We start from the raw sequence: 18,426 nt of genomic DNA on the forward strand, positions 1-18,426 counted from the left end.
TCCCCACACTCTAGCGTTTTATTGATGGCGATGTAGTGTCCTCCTGAGACTGAGCAGTCAGTCACGTATCAAACACCCACACACGTGTTCTAACCACAGCCTCAGCGTAATGGGAAACAGGAATTCCGTGAGTCTGTTTCACGGTCTCTCCTTCCCCTTGCTATTGACTGGTTGGAAACTCTAACCCTAAAATAAATGGTTTAAAAGAAATCCTTTTACAGGGGGCATTGCTAAATGGAAAATAATATGAGTTATCACTGCTGTGGTGGTGGCTATTGTTTTTGTAGGTACAGATAGGCAGCAAAAAAGTGTTTAGTCTGGCTGATGTGGCTCAGTGATTGAGCGCTGACCCATGTAACAAGAGGTCGCCAGTTTGATTCCTGGTCAGGACACATGCCTAGTGAGTCCTATTCCCGGTGGGAGGCATGCAGGAGGTGGCCAATGGATGTTCTCTGTTATCGATGTTTCTATTTCTCTCTCCCTCTCCTTTCCTCTCTCTCTAAAATCAATAAGGGGTGGTGGTGTTTAAATTGCCCAAGAATGGACTTCAAAGTTTTTACCCACCCACCCTCATGTGTCTACGCCAATTCTTTCCAATGCAGGTTACAAAAACACTGATCCGGCAAGAAGCCCATAAAAAGGGTTTCAGATTCAAATAAATTTTAGAAACGCCATTTACTACATACCCCATTTGAAAACTCACAAGGCTGCTTGGAGCACAGTGAAGGCTTTGTGAAATTCTCCAGCTTAAAAAAAAGAAAAAGTTCGGTGCTCCTGAAATGCAGATCTTTATTTAGGGTAACCTTACTTAATGACCTGTATGATGTTAGAACATGTTTTGAAAAGTGCCGGTATATGGCATAAACTGCGCAAGCAGAAAAACGTTAAACTTTCCACCTTAGAAGTTTCTATTACCTGTCCCCAAAAAATCATTGTGGAAACAGAAAAGTCTGCATCTCAACTACGGCCTTCATGCTATAGTTGAAACATATTTTCTGTTTTTCATACCTGGTAGATGTGAAAGAACTGGTCGTTGTTTTCCAGGTTAAAAAAAAAAATCACTATACCGCCCTGGCAGGTTTGGCTCTGTGGTTAGAGCGTCAGCCCTCGGGCCAATGAGTCATGGGTTTGAATTTGGTCAAGGGCACATGCCTCAGTTGCAGTTTGTCCCCAGCCCTGGTCAGGGTGGTGTGGGGGACAGCCAGTCGGTATGTCTCACATTGATGTTTCCTTCTCTCCCCCTCTCTCCCACTCTATCTGAAGATAAACAGAAAAATATCCTCTGGTGAGGATTAAAAAAAAAAAAAAATCACTACACATTTAGAAAATGCAGTAAGCCATCGATCAGCATAGTCTTGGCTCCAGCCAGGATGAGTCCTGAAAGCAAGAAGTTTTCTGGCAGGTCAGAGGCCTGTTTGTCTCCTATCTGTGTTCAGAAGGGTAATTCTCCCAGGGGTGGGGAGGGAGCGGGAGAATGAATGGAAGTAGAGAAAACCAAGGTCTTCCAGGAAGCTACTGGGTCTTATTTATTTTTATTCTCCATAGTCAGTATATTGCCTGGAACCAGTGAGTGGCAATGAATTAAATACCTAACATTTTACCTTACTGTATCCTCTGCAAGTACACCACCCTATACCTGTGTATCCCTACAAAGTTATTTTGCTTATCTCTAAATGCCCTGCCAGTTTTTAAGACCAGTTTCCACTTCTGTCACACAGCTAGAGAGGCGGCTGTAACTGGGACTGGTCAGGCTACTCAGTCCCTCTTGCCTATGAGAGACTCAGAAAGTACAGGCGCATCGAGGGTGCTATGGGACGCTCCCCCCAATTCATTTCCCTTGTCAAAGTACTCTTGAAAATTTTCCCATCCTAAGCAATAGTTGTCTTGGTAAAACATGGTCACTGATCATTCATTCAACAAACACATATTGTTGCCGTCTCTTTATAGTTTCCTTGGGCATTGTGCTTATAGGCAATCACTTGAGGAATTCAGCCATTAATCACTTCTGTCTCCTTTTTATTATCCAGACAGTATACTACATTCTTTGGAATATATTAGTGAGCAAAACAGACACATACACACACACACACGAAATATCTACCCTTTGAGTGGACAAAAAGAGAGAGTGTGCCCAGTAAGGAGTATCTGCAATATAAAGTGGGCAAGAAGTGGACTGTGATTTGTAAATGTGCTGGTCAGAGAAGGCAGGCCACCGTTAGGAAGGTGGTAATTAAGCAAAGGAAACGAGGGAGTCAGCCACAGATGTACTTCATAGTAGGCAATGAGTTCAGGAAGGAGCAGGGGAGATAATGGAGTGGGGGTGGGTTGGGGCCAGATCATGTAAAACCTTTTTAGGCCATTATAAAGATTATGAATGATTTTTACTTTGAACGAAATAAGGAGCCACTGTACAATTTTAAGTACAAGAGGGACAGGCTATGACATGACCTTCATTTTTAAAACTCATTCTGGACACTGTTGAGAAGAGACGGGCCCACTGGCACGAGGCAGAAGCAGGAGATGAGTAGGGGCTACGGCAGCAGTCCAGGTGGGAGATGTTGGGGGCTTGGACCAGGCCAGCCGCAGGGAAGTTGGAGAGAAGTATATATTTTGAAAGTAGAGTGGACAGGACTTATTGATGGATTGGATATGATATTAGAGAGAAGGACAGAGAGGAAACAAGGAAACCCCAAGAATTTTTGTCTGGGAAACTAGTAGAATGCACTGAGATTTAAAAACAAACAGAAAACACTGTTGAGAAACAATGAATGGCTAAGCTCAGGAGTTAAACTTCAGAACGTTGAGTTTGGGGCTTCCATGTGGAAATTCATGCTTTCCTTTCAGAACAACCCCAGGTGCCATACACATTATTTCATTTATTCTTATTATATTTCAGATTGGAAACCAGTTGGAAGACCTCATGGTCTAACGCTGATGTGTAATAGTGTAGACCCAGAAACGTTCAAGCTCATATGACAAACTTGCTTTCTTTCTAGTACTCTGGCTTTCTCTTTAGGCAAAGTACATGTAAAAATAAGGAATTGTAGGGCTTTTATGGGGGGGGAGGGGTGATTCTCTCCTGTTTTATTTATCACAATTGCCATCCCTTTAGAGGGTCATTGGGCCTTGTACAAATAGCAAATCACCTAAAGAATTTGTCAATCAATCACTTCTGTCTCCTTTGTATTTTCCAATACAAAAAGTAATTTCCAATGGGCTTTCCGCAGAGGAACTTGTTTTAGCTGTTTTTTTTATCTCTAGGAGTCCCAATTATACATTTCACTGTTTTCTTAAAACGAGATGGGAAAAGGTATGCTCTTTTAAACAGAAATTTTATGTTCTGAATGGAAATAGTAAGGACAGAATGGCTCCAGGAGCAACTAAAATGTCTTTTGACCTTTTAAAGAGTTTAACAACAATCAGAAGCATTGTAAGGCTGAGTGGTAATAAAGTGCTTTTATGAGAGTATGAATCATTAAGTGAAAAGAAATAAAAAGTTGAAAATGAAGATTATCACTCAAAAGGTGGCAATTATTTTGAGTTAAAGCAAATAATAATATAGACTATAAAATGTTGCTGAGAATTATAAAGCATACTATCAAGAAAAAGAAATAAAGTTGTTACTGATGTCTGAAAACTCCTTTTTTTTTTTTTTCCATTATGCAACTAATTCTTCCATTAATAAATTCAGCGAGTCTTCCAACTAAGGTATAAACATCAGAGGGGTAGGTAAATCATTTTCTTATTAAAGAGTGTGACTTGTGAAAATGTAATTGCCCTATGAAGGCAAAGAATAAAACGAACTATCTAATGATGTGGGAAACGCCAGCCAGCCCTAGACCAGAAGCCAAGCAAAGCACCTCAGGTGCAGCCAAACTGCGTGTTACCCAGACGCTGGGGAAGAAGCGTGGGCCTGAGGCTCAGCTCCAGCACACGGGGCGGCTCCACAGGCGACACATTACTGGGTGGAAAGTAATGCCTCGGGAATGCTCTACTCGAGGCCTCTGCTCATCTGGCAGCCACTGAATTACAAGTTGCATTTCTGTGCCTCTTTTGTTCCGATCGGCACCACTGAATGGAATGGAGAAACCCAGCAGTGACAAGAAGTTTTAAGAACAATGAAAATAAAAGAAAATGATTTATTTCTTATATTCTGCCTCTTGTTGCTAAACTTCCAAATACCTTTAAAGACATCTATAATACTTCTATTGCTTGGTGTTTAGGTAACAGCTCCAGTGTTCGTTTATAAATAATTCAGTGATATTTGTCACTATGCCTTTCTCTTGATAAACATCCATTTTTTTAACTAACAGAGGAGTTTTAGGTTAGGGTTCTGCCCTTCTGTTACTTTTTAATATACCGACTTCCAAATTACAAAATAAGCTAAAGCACTAAAAACTTGAAAATATGTTACTACCATTTGCCATTTGGTCAAGAATTTAACCTCTGTTTCTTAGGAGGGGGACTAAAAGGAGACTGGGGCCAGGGACAAGATTAGTCTTCAGTAGCATTAAAAATACTTCTGATCATGTAAAGCATCGTTGTATATTGAAATATATAGAATCATAAAAGGCCATCAACTAGATTATGTTTCTTCATGTCTTTTTTTCTACAAAAGAGAGACAGGAGCCTTATTGTGCTCCTAACATTAATTTGTGACAATTTCATGATGAGGTGATGACAATGATAACAACAAAGACTACAAAGGCACCTGAAAGGTTCTCAATGCTTAGCACATCCCAGTCACTGAGCCAAGGGTCTTTCGTGGCTCCCCTGGTTCAGCCTCACAGTGACCCTACACTATGGTGCAGGAACGAGGCTGAATGAGTGACGCACCGCCGGTCAGTGGCAGAGCCTGGCCTCAGCCCGGCTCAGTGCTACTCACTCCACTTCTCAGCCTCCCCTCCTCCGGCCTCAGGACTCCTGACCTGGGACTGTGAGCAGAGCCCCTCCAGGCGCCCACCTGGGCTGCCTCCACCACGGAGGGGTCTGGCTCCTACCTGAAGTTTGTGGTCATGAATTTAAAGTAGACTACAAAGTGAAATGAAGGTGATAGAACATATGTCACAATTTGTATCACATACAGCAAAGCAATGACACAAACGTGTGTAGGAAAAGGCCATTGCAATGCATTGTTAAATACGTTCCATTTTACAATGTGATGCAAATTCACCTTCTGTATTTCCCAACACTGCATCTGATGAAGCAGTAAGCTCATTTTTAGACTCTCATCAGAAAAATGATATAAACAAAAATCTCAGCTTTGGCGCATGGCCTGAGGGCTAAAGTTGACCACAGCTACTGACCAGGAAAACCAGGAGCCAAGTAGCAGGGCAGCATCACCATCGCTAGAAAGGTGTCGGGGGGAGAAGCCCCCAAAGCACAGTGTAAGAGGCTGGGCTGGCCAACCCTGAAACAGAGAGGCATCCCAGACAATGGCTACCCCCTGGCGCTGGTGGTCGAGACAGATGAACCATGTCAAGATATTATCAAGACCTCTTCCGTCAGTGACTGCAACGGTCCCAAAGCAGGACAAATCGCTGGGTTGTAAATGGGCTAGAAAAATTGGACCTTTAATAGTATGAGGAGGATTCTCATGAACTGAGGACAGAAAAAGGATGGCGAACATGGAGTTTTCAGAGAACAGGGGAAAAGAATGTAGTCCAGAAATTTAAAAGAAAAAGAAAAAATCAATGCTGGCACAGAGCCATTCACCATTAAAGACAAACTTCATTCCTCAAGTTCAATTTTATTTTACCACTTAGAGTATTAAAACATGCTTATTTTACCAGGTCTCATAATGGCTATTCTGAAATTTAAAAGTTATTCCACAGTAATCTATGTGCCACAATAATAACTTAACCTATTACTTGCTGAACAAAATACAAAATAATTTTTAGAAATCTGAAAGCACGTTCAACCCAACTGTGCTGGTCTGTGGCAGTACCATGTTCTATACCAGGGGTCACTAATTTATGATACAATGGCAGGACTGAATAATTGTGACAGACTGTGTGACCAGCAAGGCTTCAAATATTTCTAATCTGATTCTTTGAAAAAAATTTTTTTTTTTCCATCTTCTGGTCTATCCCATTGTACTGTATTTTTTCCCTTTAAGCTGCTCCAAGTCCTTTTTGGAATGAGGTAAGAATGTCAATGAGCAAATACTCACTTTCAGCAATGGCTCTCATTCTGTTCCCTCCTGGTTGAGATATGGGGGGGGGGTGGGGTAACGAAAGAGAGATCTAAGGCTGACAGCTGCCATTCGCCCATAGGGTAGCTGTCTGTTCTTTGATCCAGCATGGTGATGGGGGTGTGATTTGGACAAGCATGGGGACTCACTGAGCCAAGGCTGGGAACAGGCAGGAAGGGAGATCCTGCGGTGAGTGCATCTCCGCTAAGTGAGCAGATATGTTACTTCCACCCCCTACCACCCCTCCACTTCCACCAAGTTGTCACCAGTGGTCACCTCCACTGGTTGGGCTGCAGATTCATACCCCTGTTAGACGTGAAAATTTGACTTGTTTTCTGGGGCCCAGAGATGTGCCCTAGGATTTCTGTTGGTTTCAAGAAAATGAAGTGGAAGGCTATGAATAGACTGGGATAGAGTTGTGACCCCACTAAAATAAAAAAGAAACCAAACAGCCTGAAAGCCCCATGCTTGGAGAAGGGGCTCTCCCCTGACTAATGTCCATTCTCAAAAGACAGCTCACTCTCGAGGTCATTAGGAAAGTTGGGTATCACTAACCCTCTCTTTTTTCCCTCCGGTTTTACTTTTACAAGTATGCCACAAGATAATAAAAGGTATACAAATACCTTAAAATCTCAAGACTCCCTGTGAGAATGTAATAAAGAATGAACAACAAATAAATTACTCTTAAGTGTAAGTTAGTGGTATTTCCTCTGTAATGCAGGAAAATCACATTAGAGGACGTGGGAAAAGGGCAACTATAAAGAACAGGACCAATGATACTAACTCCTCTAAACAACCCAAATCAGATTGGCTACTTTCTCAATATACATCACCATTTACTGCAAGTCAACAGTCTGTAAGAGTCACAAAGAAAAACCCAGTGCATCTTCAGCCTATGGTTGCTCTGGTGTATAAATGTTCTCTATTCATAAAAGAAAACAGAATAACAAACTTCATGATTTTAATGTTCTTTATCTCTACTGTACCTACATCCCAACAGGGAGATTATCCCTATCACACAGAGTAGGAACAAATTAGTCCACTTTAAAATTAATTGTTGAAAGGAAAAAAAAAGAACACATGGGAATACATCAAACTAAAAAGCTTCTGCACAGCAAAAGAAACAATCATCAAAATGGAAAGGCAACCCACTGTATGGGAGAACATCATTGCCAATGATGTGTCAGATAAGGGGTTAATTTACAATATATAGAGAGTGTTCATACAACTCAACAAAAGGAAGGCAAAGACCCCAATTAAAAAATGGGCAGAGGAGCTGAATAGACACCTCTCCAAACAGGACATAAAAATGGCCAAGAGACATACGAAGAAATGCTCAACATCACTAATCATCAGAGAGATGCAAATTAAAACAACAATGAGGTATCACCTCACATCTGTCAGAATGGCCACCATCAACAAATCATCAAACAACAAGTGCTGGCGAGGGTGTGGAGAAAAGGGGACTCTAGTGCACTGCTGGTGGGAATGCAGACTGGTGCAGCCACTATGGAAAACAATATGGTGTTACCTCAAAAAATTAAAAATTGAACTGCCATTTGACCCAGTGATCCCACTGCTAGGAATATACCCTAAGAAGCCTGAAACACCAATCAGAAAGAATATATGTACCCCCATGTTCATAGCAGCACTATTTACAATAGCTAAGATCTGGAAACAGCCCAAGTATCCATCAGTAGATGAATGGATAAAAAAGCTGTGGTACATATACACAATGGAGTACTATGCAGCGGTAAGAAAGAAAGATCTCTTACCCTTTGAGACGACATGGAGAGACCTGAAAAGTATTATCCTAAGTGAAATAAGCCAAGCAGAAAAATACAAATACCACATGATCTCACTTATATACGAAATATAATGAACATAACAGTCTGAGGAATACGGTAGACCCAGAAACATGGAAGTAGGACACAGACTGACATCCCTCAGAAGGGGGGGTGGGAGGGTGGGAAGAGATAAACCACAGAACTTATATGCATGTATGCATGACCAATGGACATGGACAACTAAGCTGGGGACGGTGCAGGGGTGGGCTGGGGAGGGGGGTGCCAATGGGGCCAAAAAGGAGAAATATCTGTAACAAAAAAATAAATTAAAAATTAAAAATAAATAAATAAAAAATAAATAAAATTCATTGTTGAAAAGAATTCAGTCCAATAATGAATTTCTAGATTGTTCTCTATGTTATATTACATAAACTCAAATGTATTCCTAGTGAATTAAGGGTGTGGAGCAGGGGAGGAGGAGATAAAGAAGAGGCACAAAATAAGACACAGTCTACATTTAGATTATTAAAGATGCCAAGTGAGCTCTTCTATGATAAATAACAAACCAGCTCTTGAGGTCTTAAATCTCTAAATTAATCCTGTGGTTATTTGTAGAGAAAGAAAACTCTTAGATTCAGTAGCCTTGCTCTCCCACTTGATCCCGGCTGAGGGAGCATCATCTACTCTTGAGCTGCTAACATGCGGGGATTCTCCAACTGGATGTGGAAGTGGCCAGGAAGAGGCTCAATCTGCAATGGCATTTAACTTAACTTACTTGTGTAATAACTCACTTGTTTTTGTTCTTAGTTGAGTATAAAAATGTGTAAGAACAAATATTCAAAGGAAGGCCACAAAAGGTAGGATTTGAGGAGGTGATAGGGAAATAACAAACCTGCCCTTTTATTTACATATGTTAATTTGTAGCTTTGTAAAGCCAATTATTAAAATATTAATTTTGAAGTCATGTTTGTATAAAATCAATGGTAACAGGTACATTGTGTCCTCTCCTCCAGAGCTCTCGTTGATAAACAAGGAAGGATGACAGACAGTCTATTATTTCAACATTTAAAAAAAACTATTCAGTAACTTTGTCAAAAGTTAATTGATCACGTAAATGTGACTTTAGATATGGAATCTCAATACTTTTCCATCTTCTGTTGACAATTTTTTTTTCTATTGACATTAGTTTTCCTGAGTTTGGGTCACACTTTCCTGTTCTTTATATGTCTACTAATCTTATTAAAAACTAGGCACTGTGTGCCATACATTGTAACTCTGTATTCTATTTTGTTCTTCCGAAATATGCTGGTTTTCCTGTTTTATTACAGGATGAACTTGCCTGGACTCAGACTGAAAAACTTGTTTTTCTGCAGCGAGCTGACATTTTTGCTCAGGATTCCCTTTTCCCCTGGCTCTCGGGGGATTTTTATTGTGTTTGCATAGTTTGTGATCAGCCAATAACGTCAGCAGAGGTTATACACCTAAGTCAGGAAGTGTCTCCTCTCTGCCACCCAAACTATGTATGGGTTGAGGAACCCATTCACATTTGCAGCAAATTAGTAAGTCTCCCCAGGCTTTCGATGTTCCTTGTGCTCCCCAGGGAGTGCCGTGCACACATGCCAGCCATAAACGTGAAGAGAACAGATGAGCTCAGCCCTTGTGTAGCCTGTAGCTTCCAAAATCTCCCGCTTAAATTCCCAGCTACTCTGATACTCTCCCAAACCACATCAGCCACCTCTAGACAGTAAACCTGTTTTTAACATGGTGCGGGGAGAACGGGGAGAGGCACAGAGAATAGAATACCCTTAGGCATCTTACCCATTCGGTAGCAGTTTTTCATAACTAAACATTTTCAAAGTCTTTGCCGTCTTGGGTCATTTTTGAAATGGTTGCAATCAGTAGTTTTTCTAGTATTATACTATTCTTTATGAAGTGAGCATCACCCAACCAGGGAAGGCAGACATCAGTGGAGTAGAGTCTTAACCATAAGATAAGCACTTATGAATATATTATCGTGATCTCATTTAACATTAAACCAATTACTTCAAAAAAATTAGCCAACCACAGTAGCAGAAAAAAATTTTTTTGTTCGCAAACATTAAATTTCAGATCTAATTTCTACGGGGTTCGTAGAAACAGTAAAAGAAATATGATTAAGGTGCCAATGGTTTGTTAACCTCCACTGTGGTCTTTAAAATACATATTACCTACCAGGGAAATTTTGAATACATGAAGTTTTTTAGACAAAAGAGTAGATTCAATTTAGACCCAGACCTCCTATTGAGGAAAACAAAGCATTGTTGAGTATAGAGCATCTCTTCAAGTGCAGAATTCATTTACATTTCAGAAAATTACCTTGAAGGCGGCTAAACAATGCAGGCTCAGCAGGGCCATCACAACTGCCAGAAGGACGGTGGCTAAATTCCGCATGTCCCAGATGGTCTCTACCAGAGGAATACTGCCCACCTGCCAGTCATAGCACAGGGTGACAGGTGCAAGCAGAAGCCACATATTGAAGGCCAAGAGGTAGGAATAGGTAAGGAATCTACAAAGAGAAGAAGAATCGTTGAAACATAACTCAAGATTCATGACATTTTGTAAACATTCATTCACCCTGTTTCTATTCAATAGTACGTCTACACTGTCAACATTGTCTTACAGAAAAAGACAAGATGGCATTCCTTGAGTCATTAAATGGATCCTTTTGGAAAACATCTAATAATGAATGTCTAGGCAGTGTGGTAGATGCTGGCCTTACAGCGGTGAACAAGGTCTAATTTCCATGACATATGCCTTAAAATTATCATGCAAATAAATACATTACGATCTGAGATAAATGCTATGAAGGAAAAGTTTGATAATACACAGGACAGAAATGCTGGCCCCGTTGGGTATGATTCCCTGGGTGAGAGATGTTTGAACTGTCTGTTTTTCATAGTAGAAGTTATGAAAATACTTAATCTTTTAATAACAAACTGATTATCATTTTATAGCAAGTTGGCCCATATTGAATTGTTTCCAAAAAATCAAAATCTCGCCCTGGCCAGTTTGGCTCAGTGGTTAGAGCGTCGGCCTGCGGTCCGGAGAGACCCGGGTTCGGTTCCCGCTAAGGGCACGTACTTCGGTTGCAATTTGTCCCCGGCCCTGGTTGGTCGTGCGGGTGGCAGCCACTCGATGTGTCCCTTCACGTCGATGTTTCTCTCTCTCCTTCCTCTCTCTCCCTCCCACTCTATCTGTACAAAAAAAAAAGGAAAAATGTCCTCGGGTGAGGATAAAAAATAAATAAATAAAAATCTCTGTCGTAGAGAGATGTCCCTTATTCGCAGACGGAGAGACTAGCCATCAAGAGGCCGCAGGACCGTCCTCGCTAACGAGAACGGCCAGGTGAAGCCAGGGAAGGAAAACAATGAGGGGAGGGGTTTCTCCCATTTCCCTGCCTGTCGCTAGGCACTACCGTAAAGTGGAAAACATTTTAACTGACCACCTTCCTTTCTGAGTAGAGAAAATTACATTTATTTCAATGTATTTAGTCAACACAAATTCAATAAGTGCTGTTCTAGACCCTTGAGAACTGCAGAACTCTCAGCACATGACAAACTTCATCCAAACTTCTGCGGAGGAGACAGCCAAACCCTAGTGTTGCTCCAGCAGCATAAGGCCACATTCCCAGAATGACCCCAGCCTCCCATTAAAAACACTTGCCTGAGAAAGCTCATCACAGCCAGAAGAATTTATAGTTTGTTCGCGTTAATACCCGAGAAGCCCCTGACCTCTCTTTTACAGAGCATCTTCTACAAAGGGCTTACAGCTGTGAATATGCAGCTCTTGCAACTCACAAGTGTCTTTCTCAAGGGCCAGAGAGCCACTGCATTAAAATGTCATCATCAGGAAGGACAGGGCCTGCCTCCCAGTCTCTGCGGGAGGATAGAATACTAACTTTGAATACTGCCAGCCAGCAGACTCAGCCAGCCAAATCACAGTCCCACTGACCAACCCTTGGTCATTTTTCACCTCTCTGACTCTGCCGACCCCCAGCTTGACCCCTTCTCATAGTCTCGCTTGTAAGGACCCAGCCATCTCTGCACAAATCAGAATGGCACTCAGATTTCCCCCCTACTGTCAGCAGTCACTGAATCAACTCTATTTTCACAGCTTTAACTAATGTCCAGCTGTGTTTATCTTTGACATGCTATATGGGATTAAACAGCATAATTAGGTAAATTCCTTATCCTCGAGGAATGTGCAATCCAATATTGAAAATCACATGCACAGAATGAAAGAAGCAGACGGAGATGAGCCCCATCCGCACAGGATGTGAAGAGAAGTCCTCGTCTATTTCTCATTCTTCTGGAGGGACCCTTGGATTGGCGAAGCGGTTAGATCGGGGAATTTCTAAGTTACCTTCCAGTGTGATGAGTCTAATCATCTTTAATTTCCCTCAACATGTAGCTGCTAGTTTGGGACATCCATCCCAGACCTTCCCAACTGATCTTCCTTTTCTCCTACTCCTCCGAGGCTGGCTGTCAAAAATCATGAACAATGATGTGGTGAGGCTCGGTGCTGGGGTCATTCGTTGGCCCAACTCTCACTTCGGAACAGAGGAACAGGCTGAAGGAATGGAGATACGGCAACGGTGTTTCCCAACCCTCTCCTCTGCTATTTTAAGTCAAATGTTAATATACCAATAGTGTAGTATATACTGAAATTTTGAAGAAGTCCCAGTTTTGTTATTTAACAAAAATAAAAACAAAAAATTGCTCTATATCTGGAAGGCCTGGGCCTGAGAAACTGTCTCATACGAATGCCAACGCCACAGAAAGATGTTTGGATCACTTTGCGCTTCTGCTTTCCATAGAGCTTCTAACCCTCGGCTCAGTAAGATTCCCCATGGCAGCTTTAGAGAAGAATGCCGAGCCACCCCCTTAGCGGGAAAATCACACAGATGTTACACCCCAGGTCTTAAAAATTACTTTAAAAATATTATCTCTTTTTCTTGATATAACAGTTATAATTAGTGATTATAAATGACTGCAAAAGAATTATGAGGTGCAAAGCTGATGGGGTACTTTATAATGAATGGATGAGGCTAAATCTGGTGTTTGGAACTTGCTAATTAATTTTAACGTCACAGAAACTGAGACTAACAGCCAGCTGTCTTCCTGATGGATAGATACACCCCCAGTTTTGTAAAAAAAAAAAAAAAAAAAGCAGTCTTGTAAAAAAAAATTAAACTTGAATTTGATCAAGCCCTTTATTATGAATTCACATCAAATACAGAAGATGCTGGAACGTGCTAAGGGGCATGCCAGGCATGTAATATGCAAAATCCAGGATGTTGCAAATTCCAAAAAACAAAGGATATAGCAGGTTATCCAACAAATAATGGGGCGGGATGGGGCAGGGCAGGCAGCAGAAAGAAGAAGGACATTAATAAATTAAGAGTCGTAAAAAACATACCAAACAAAGCACAGATTTTGTTTAGATGCGCATTCAGACAAACAAGTATTAAAAATAACCACGTAAGAGACAGAAAAAGTTGAAAAGCTGATTGGATATATGATACTAGGGAATCACTGATAATTTTTAAAGTATAATAAAGGTATTGTGGTTCTCTTTTTTAAGGCTCTTTGTCTTTCAGAAATATGCGTGTGCTAAAATATATGCATATAAAAGGAGATGGTATCTGATATTTGCTTAAAGTGACAAACTAGAAGCATGGAGAAAGAAGTGGGTGGGGATATGCATGAAACAACGGCAGGCCATGAGTTATGATTGCTGAAAGTGGATAATGGGTACGCAGAGGTTCTTAGTGCCATTTTCTCTACTTTTGCACAGATTTGATATCTTCCATAGTAAAAGCTATGTTTTTTAAATGGTGGAAAAGGCAACAACAGAATCGCAGCAGGAATCCCTCCTTGTGCTATAGCTGCAAACACTGCAGGGATTTTTATTTGAATGTTAAGTTCACATTTGCCCTTGCCCTGCAAGTTGTCCTCAGTTTCTTGTATTTTCAAGACTTGCAATAGCATACTGACAAAAAAAAAAAAAAAAAAGCAAACAAAGAATATTATTTTTAAAAAGTTAGAATTTCTATGTCATTATCTAGGTGTTTTTATACTGCTCATTGTGACTGTTGACACAGACTGTCATCCAAATAGGTTAAGAAAGTAAATTGAACCACACACTAAAAGCAACTTCCCTTCTTATATCACTAGGTCAAGACTATTAATTTACCATAAAGCTGTCAACCTACCCCTTTGATTCACATGTATCGTTTCCAGAAACTCAGAGACATCACCTACCTTTTATTGCACATGAATTCAGATCAATGTTGATAGTAAACTATTTAAATATTATTTAAAATACTGAAACAGTGTTAGAAAATTTTGCTAATATAAACATAAAGAAGCCACTTGAAATCACACCAAAAGTTAACTACAGTTTAGGGGGCTAGTTGAGCTGGCTGTAATCAACAACGGAAGTATTTCTTGTTAACTCACTGGCTATGAATTTCATTCCAAACTAATCATGTTGTTTATTTCTGCTAAAATTTCAGAAATGAAATAATATGTTGACTATCTCTGCCCTGCTAGATTGGCAAAACTACACTCAATAACCTTTATAAATCTCTTTTATCCCCAAGAAGCTACTTTTCTGTGAACATAATTCAAAATGCATAAAGGGGACAGCAGCCACCTTGCAGAGAGCTCTTCAGCCACAGAGGACATAGTTTATACCTGAGGGTTTCAAAAAGAGGGACACACTGAGGCTGCAGGTCAATAAAGATTCTCTCTCCCAGCCTTGTGACCTATTCGATCAGAATTTCTGTGACATGAACCAGGAAAACTTGATTTTTAACCTGCTTCCCTGGGTGATTCTGAGAGTCACTCTAGCTTGGTAATGTACACGTTAAAAACCAGAATAACATCAGTTTCATTTAAAAAAGCACATATATGGAGGACTTCCTAACACAAGGCCTTGCAGGTTGCTAAAGCAAGAACAGAGTAGCTCATTTTGCATAGATCTCTTTAAACACACAATATATATATATTTTTTAAATAAATTTTAATTCAATATGTTAATTTAACTTTTAATTAAACTTGTTCAGAGTTTATTATGAGACAGCTCCCATATTAGGAGCTTCAAGAATGATTAAGTATTAGGAACACATAGTGCCCTAAGGCAGTACAGATAAAAACATATGGTTTTATGCATGTTTGAAGCTCCAATTGAATATGTAAAGACAAAAAAAAAGCTTTAAAAAGAAGGAAGATATTGTGTTTCATCTTAATATTATTTCAGATCTTGATGTTTTCCTGCAAAATAATACAAGCCGTTGCTTACATTTCTGAACACCAGAAACAAATCTACCATTTAAGTAAATATATTCTACCTTCCAACCCACGATCGTATCTTATGATAAAAACATTATGCTGATAGAAGAACTCTATAATCTTCCACTATAAATCCTTTTTCTATTTCCTAGATTTGAAAGACAACCATTCTCAAGCAGTACAAGCAGTACTTCTTCTTCCATCAAATATATCTGTACATCCTGTCCCCTTCAAATCTGGTTAGATGGAAAACCAATAACTAGGCAATAGAGAGGGACCTTAATAGTGGAAACATTAGCCCTGGCCAGTTTGGCTCAGCGGTTAGAGCGTTGCCCTGCGGTCCGGAGAGACCCGGGTTCGGTTCCCGCTAAGGGCGCGTACCTCGGTTGCAGTTTGTCCCCGGACCTGGTTGGTCGTGCGGGTGGCAGCCACTCGGTGTGTCCCTTTCACATCAATGTTTCTCTCTCTCTCTCTCTTCCTCTCTCTCCCTCCCACTCTATCTGTACAAAAAATGGAAAAATGTCCTCGGGTGAGGATAAAAACAAAAACAAAAACAAAAAATAGTGGAAACATTACATTCTCTCTCCTGCAGGTTCCAGCCCTATGCAGGGGCCATACCTAACTCCAGCTTTTGTTTTTCTTTTTCATTCAAGATTTGCAAGACTGAATGTCAAAATATCACATTTAGCCCTGGCCAGTTTGGCTCAGCGGTTGGAGCGTCGGCCTGCGGACCAGAGAGTCCCAGGTTCGGTTCCTGCTAGGGGCACGTACCAAGAAAAATAAAAATAAATAAAATATCACATTTATAAAGAGCTATATAAACAGATGAGTAAATCCTGGGCTAAATGACAATATCTCTATCATGACAAGTTGCACATAAAATCTATTTCATCACTTCTCAATTGCAAGTCCATTAGTCAACTGAAACCACAGAAACAGAATCTTTGGGCACTGGACTCCAGAACTATGTTTGGCTTAGACAACTGTGTCTGGGGAACTTGCTTGACAAGGAAAGTTGTGCAATTAAAATACACTATCACCTCTGTTCTTTAACTTCTAGTTACACTTTTCAAGTCAAAAGTAGAAACATTTACAATTCAATGTCATGTCATTCAATTGACTCACACAATCTTAATTATAGGTTGGAAAAGTTATTGATCAGTCACATAGAAGTACTGACAGCTAATACAACCTAAATGTTCAGATTATAAAGAAAAGGTGAAAAATTAAGGGCCTTGTTACCAGTGTATCCTGAATAATGCTCACCCACCAAATTCTGTATTGACCTACTTTGTGATTTGACATACCCATAGTCAAGAACAAGAAGTCAAATTCTAAATGGCTTCCAAAATGTCATTAACATAAATTATATTAAAATAAAATTTAGTCCTGGCCGGTTTAGTTCAGCAGTTAGAGTGTTGGTCTGTGGACCAAAGTATCCTGGGTTTGATTCTTGCCAAGGGCATGTACCTCGGTTGTGGTTAGTCCCCGGCCCTGGTTGAGGTCATGCAGGTGGCAACCAATCAATGTGTCTCTCTCATATCAATGTTTTGTTTTTTTTTTCTCTCTCTCTCCCCCTCCCACTCTGTCTGAAGATAAATGTAAAAATATCCTTGAGTGAGGATTAAAAAAACAAAACAAAAATATAAATTAAATAAAATTTTAAAATATTAACAACATAATCCCTATACAAAGTGAAAACTAAAGATTTATATAATTTATTAATAAAGGACCCAGAAATGTGGTTGCTTAGCTCTAGGAATAAGGTAAAAACCATTGACTTGTATACCCTAGGTAGGTGAACTGTGTGCTATGCATATTACATCTCAATAAATCTGCTATGAGATATATATACTTTGAATAAACAGAACAAATAAATATATAAATAAAGTTGAAAACTGGGGTTTTCATAGTTACTTAAACAAAAATAATGAGATTGGCAAATTGGAGATACTTTTGTTCAATGTCCTGCCAGGTAATAAAGCTGTAACATTTCAAGTTTTATTTTCCAGTAGGGGAAAAAAAATAATCACACTTATCTGATTTATATATGTTAAATTCTAAGTTGACATGAGTTATAAAATATAGTAAATGTATATTATAAGTCAACCAAATTTGCATTCTTCTAGGTTTGTTAGACAACACCCTACATTATAGTGAATGTCACAGGCATCTTTTGTCTTAGTCCCATGTCTTAGGTCATTTTGCTTAACAAATCGTTCTCATGAGCATACCATAGTGATTTGGTCCCTCAGTTTCGTTAAGCAGATAATGACAAGGTATTTCATCCAGCTAAACACATGGAAACAGATAATCTAAAAGAGAAGATATTTCAGAACTAAAGTCACAAGAAATCATACTAAACAAAGGAAAACTTGACCAAGCTACTCTTAAAAGTTATTAGGATTTTCAAAACTATGTTAGTTAGCAACTACAGTATTAATAGAGTAATTAAATGTACATACTTGGTGGATACAGTACTTGAAAGACAAAAGCAAAGATGCCAAAAAGTTGTCTGGACTTACACATCCAGTGAAAGAGATAAAGCATTAATGAGACAGTGACATAGCGGAATGACAAACCCATGATTAGTAAAGACACACTCACAGAGCTGCCAAATCATAGCTAATCCACACAGTTGATGGGAAAGAAAGAAAAACCAACAGAATTAGGAAACAGGCTAATGTAATCCAATTTAAGAAGCATCAGCATACCAGAGGTCAGACAATTATGCAAATAGAGTAGAAACCTTATTCAGGAAAGAAATTAAAGTCAATTTTCTGGATGTTGAAAAGAGTCAATTATCATGCAGCTATCTTAGAGGAATGTGAAAAGCCATATATAACAACTGTCACTGAAATGTCCCTGGGCATCTATGTATTTTAAGTACAAAATACAGGAATAAAAAGTTTTTTGCTTTTGTTTTTTTTAAAGAAAGGAGAGGAAGAATATAAAGGTATTATTGAATATTCTATTCTATATTTTTATGTGGATGAAATTGCCTGAGAATAGTCACTTAGATGGATACACAAAAAATCCTGGGTGAAATGTGTATCAGACCCCTCTAAAAGAAAGTACATTACGCCTTGAAAGTGAAAGGCAGAACTTGGCA

The 18,426-nt window shown here is 39.7% G+C and overlaps 1 protein-coding gene across 1 annotated transcript in view; it reads right to left on the minus strand.

The window, feature by feature from the left end:
• Nucleotides 1-18,426, minus strand: part of TMTC1 (transmembrane O-mannosyltransferase targeting cadherins 1) — a 239,675-nt gene that overhangs the window by 99,300 nt on the left and 121,949 nt on the right. Inside the window, exon 8 of the mRNA XM_036251819.1 lies at nt 10,336-10,525. Coding sequence (XP_036107712.1) covers nt 10,336-10,525 — 190 coding nt within the window. The remainder of the gene's footprint in view (nt 1-10,335; nt 10,526-18,426) is intronic.

The sequence above is a fragment of the Molossus molossus genome, unplaced genomic scaffold, assembly GCF_014108415.1.
Source record: "Molossus molossus isolate mMolMol1 unplaced genomic scaffold, mMolMol1.p scaffold_m16_p_10, whole genome shotgun sequence".
In the NCBI taxonomy this organism is placed as follows: Eukaryota; Metazoa; Chordata; class Mammalia; order Chiroptera; family Molossidae; genus Molossus; species Molossus molossus.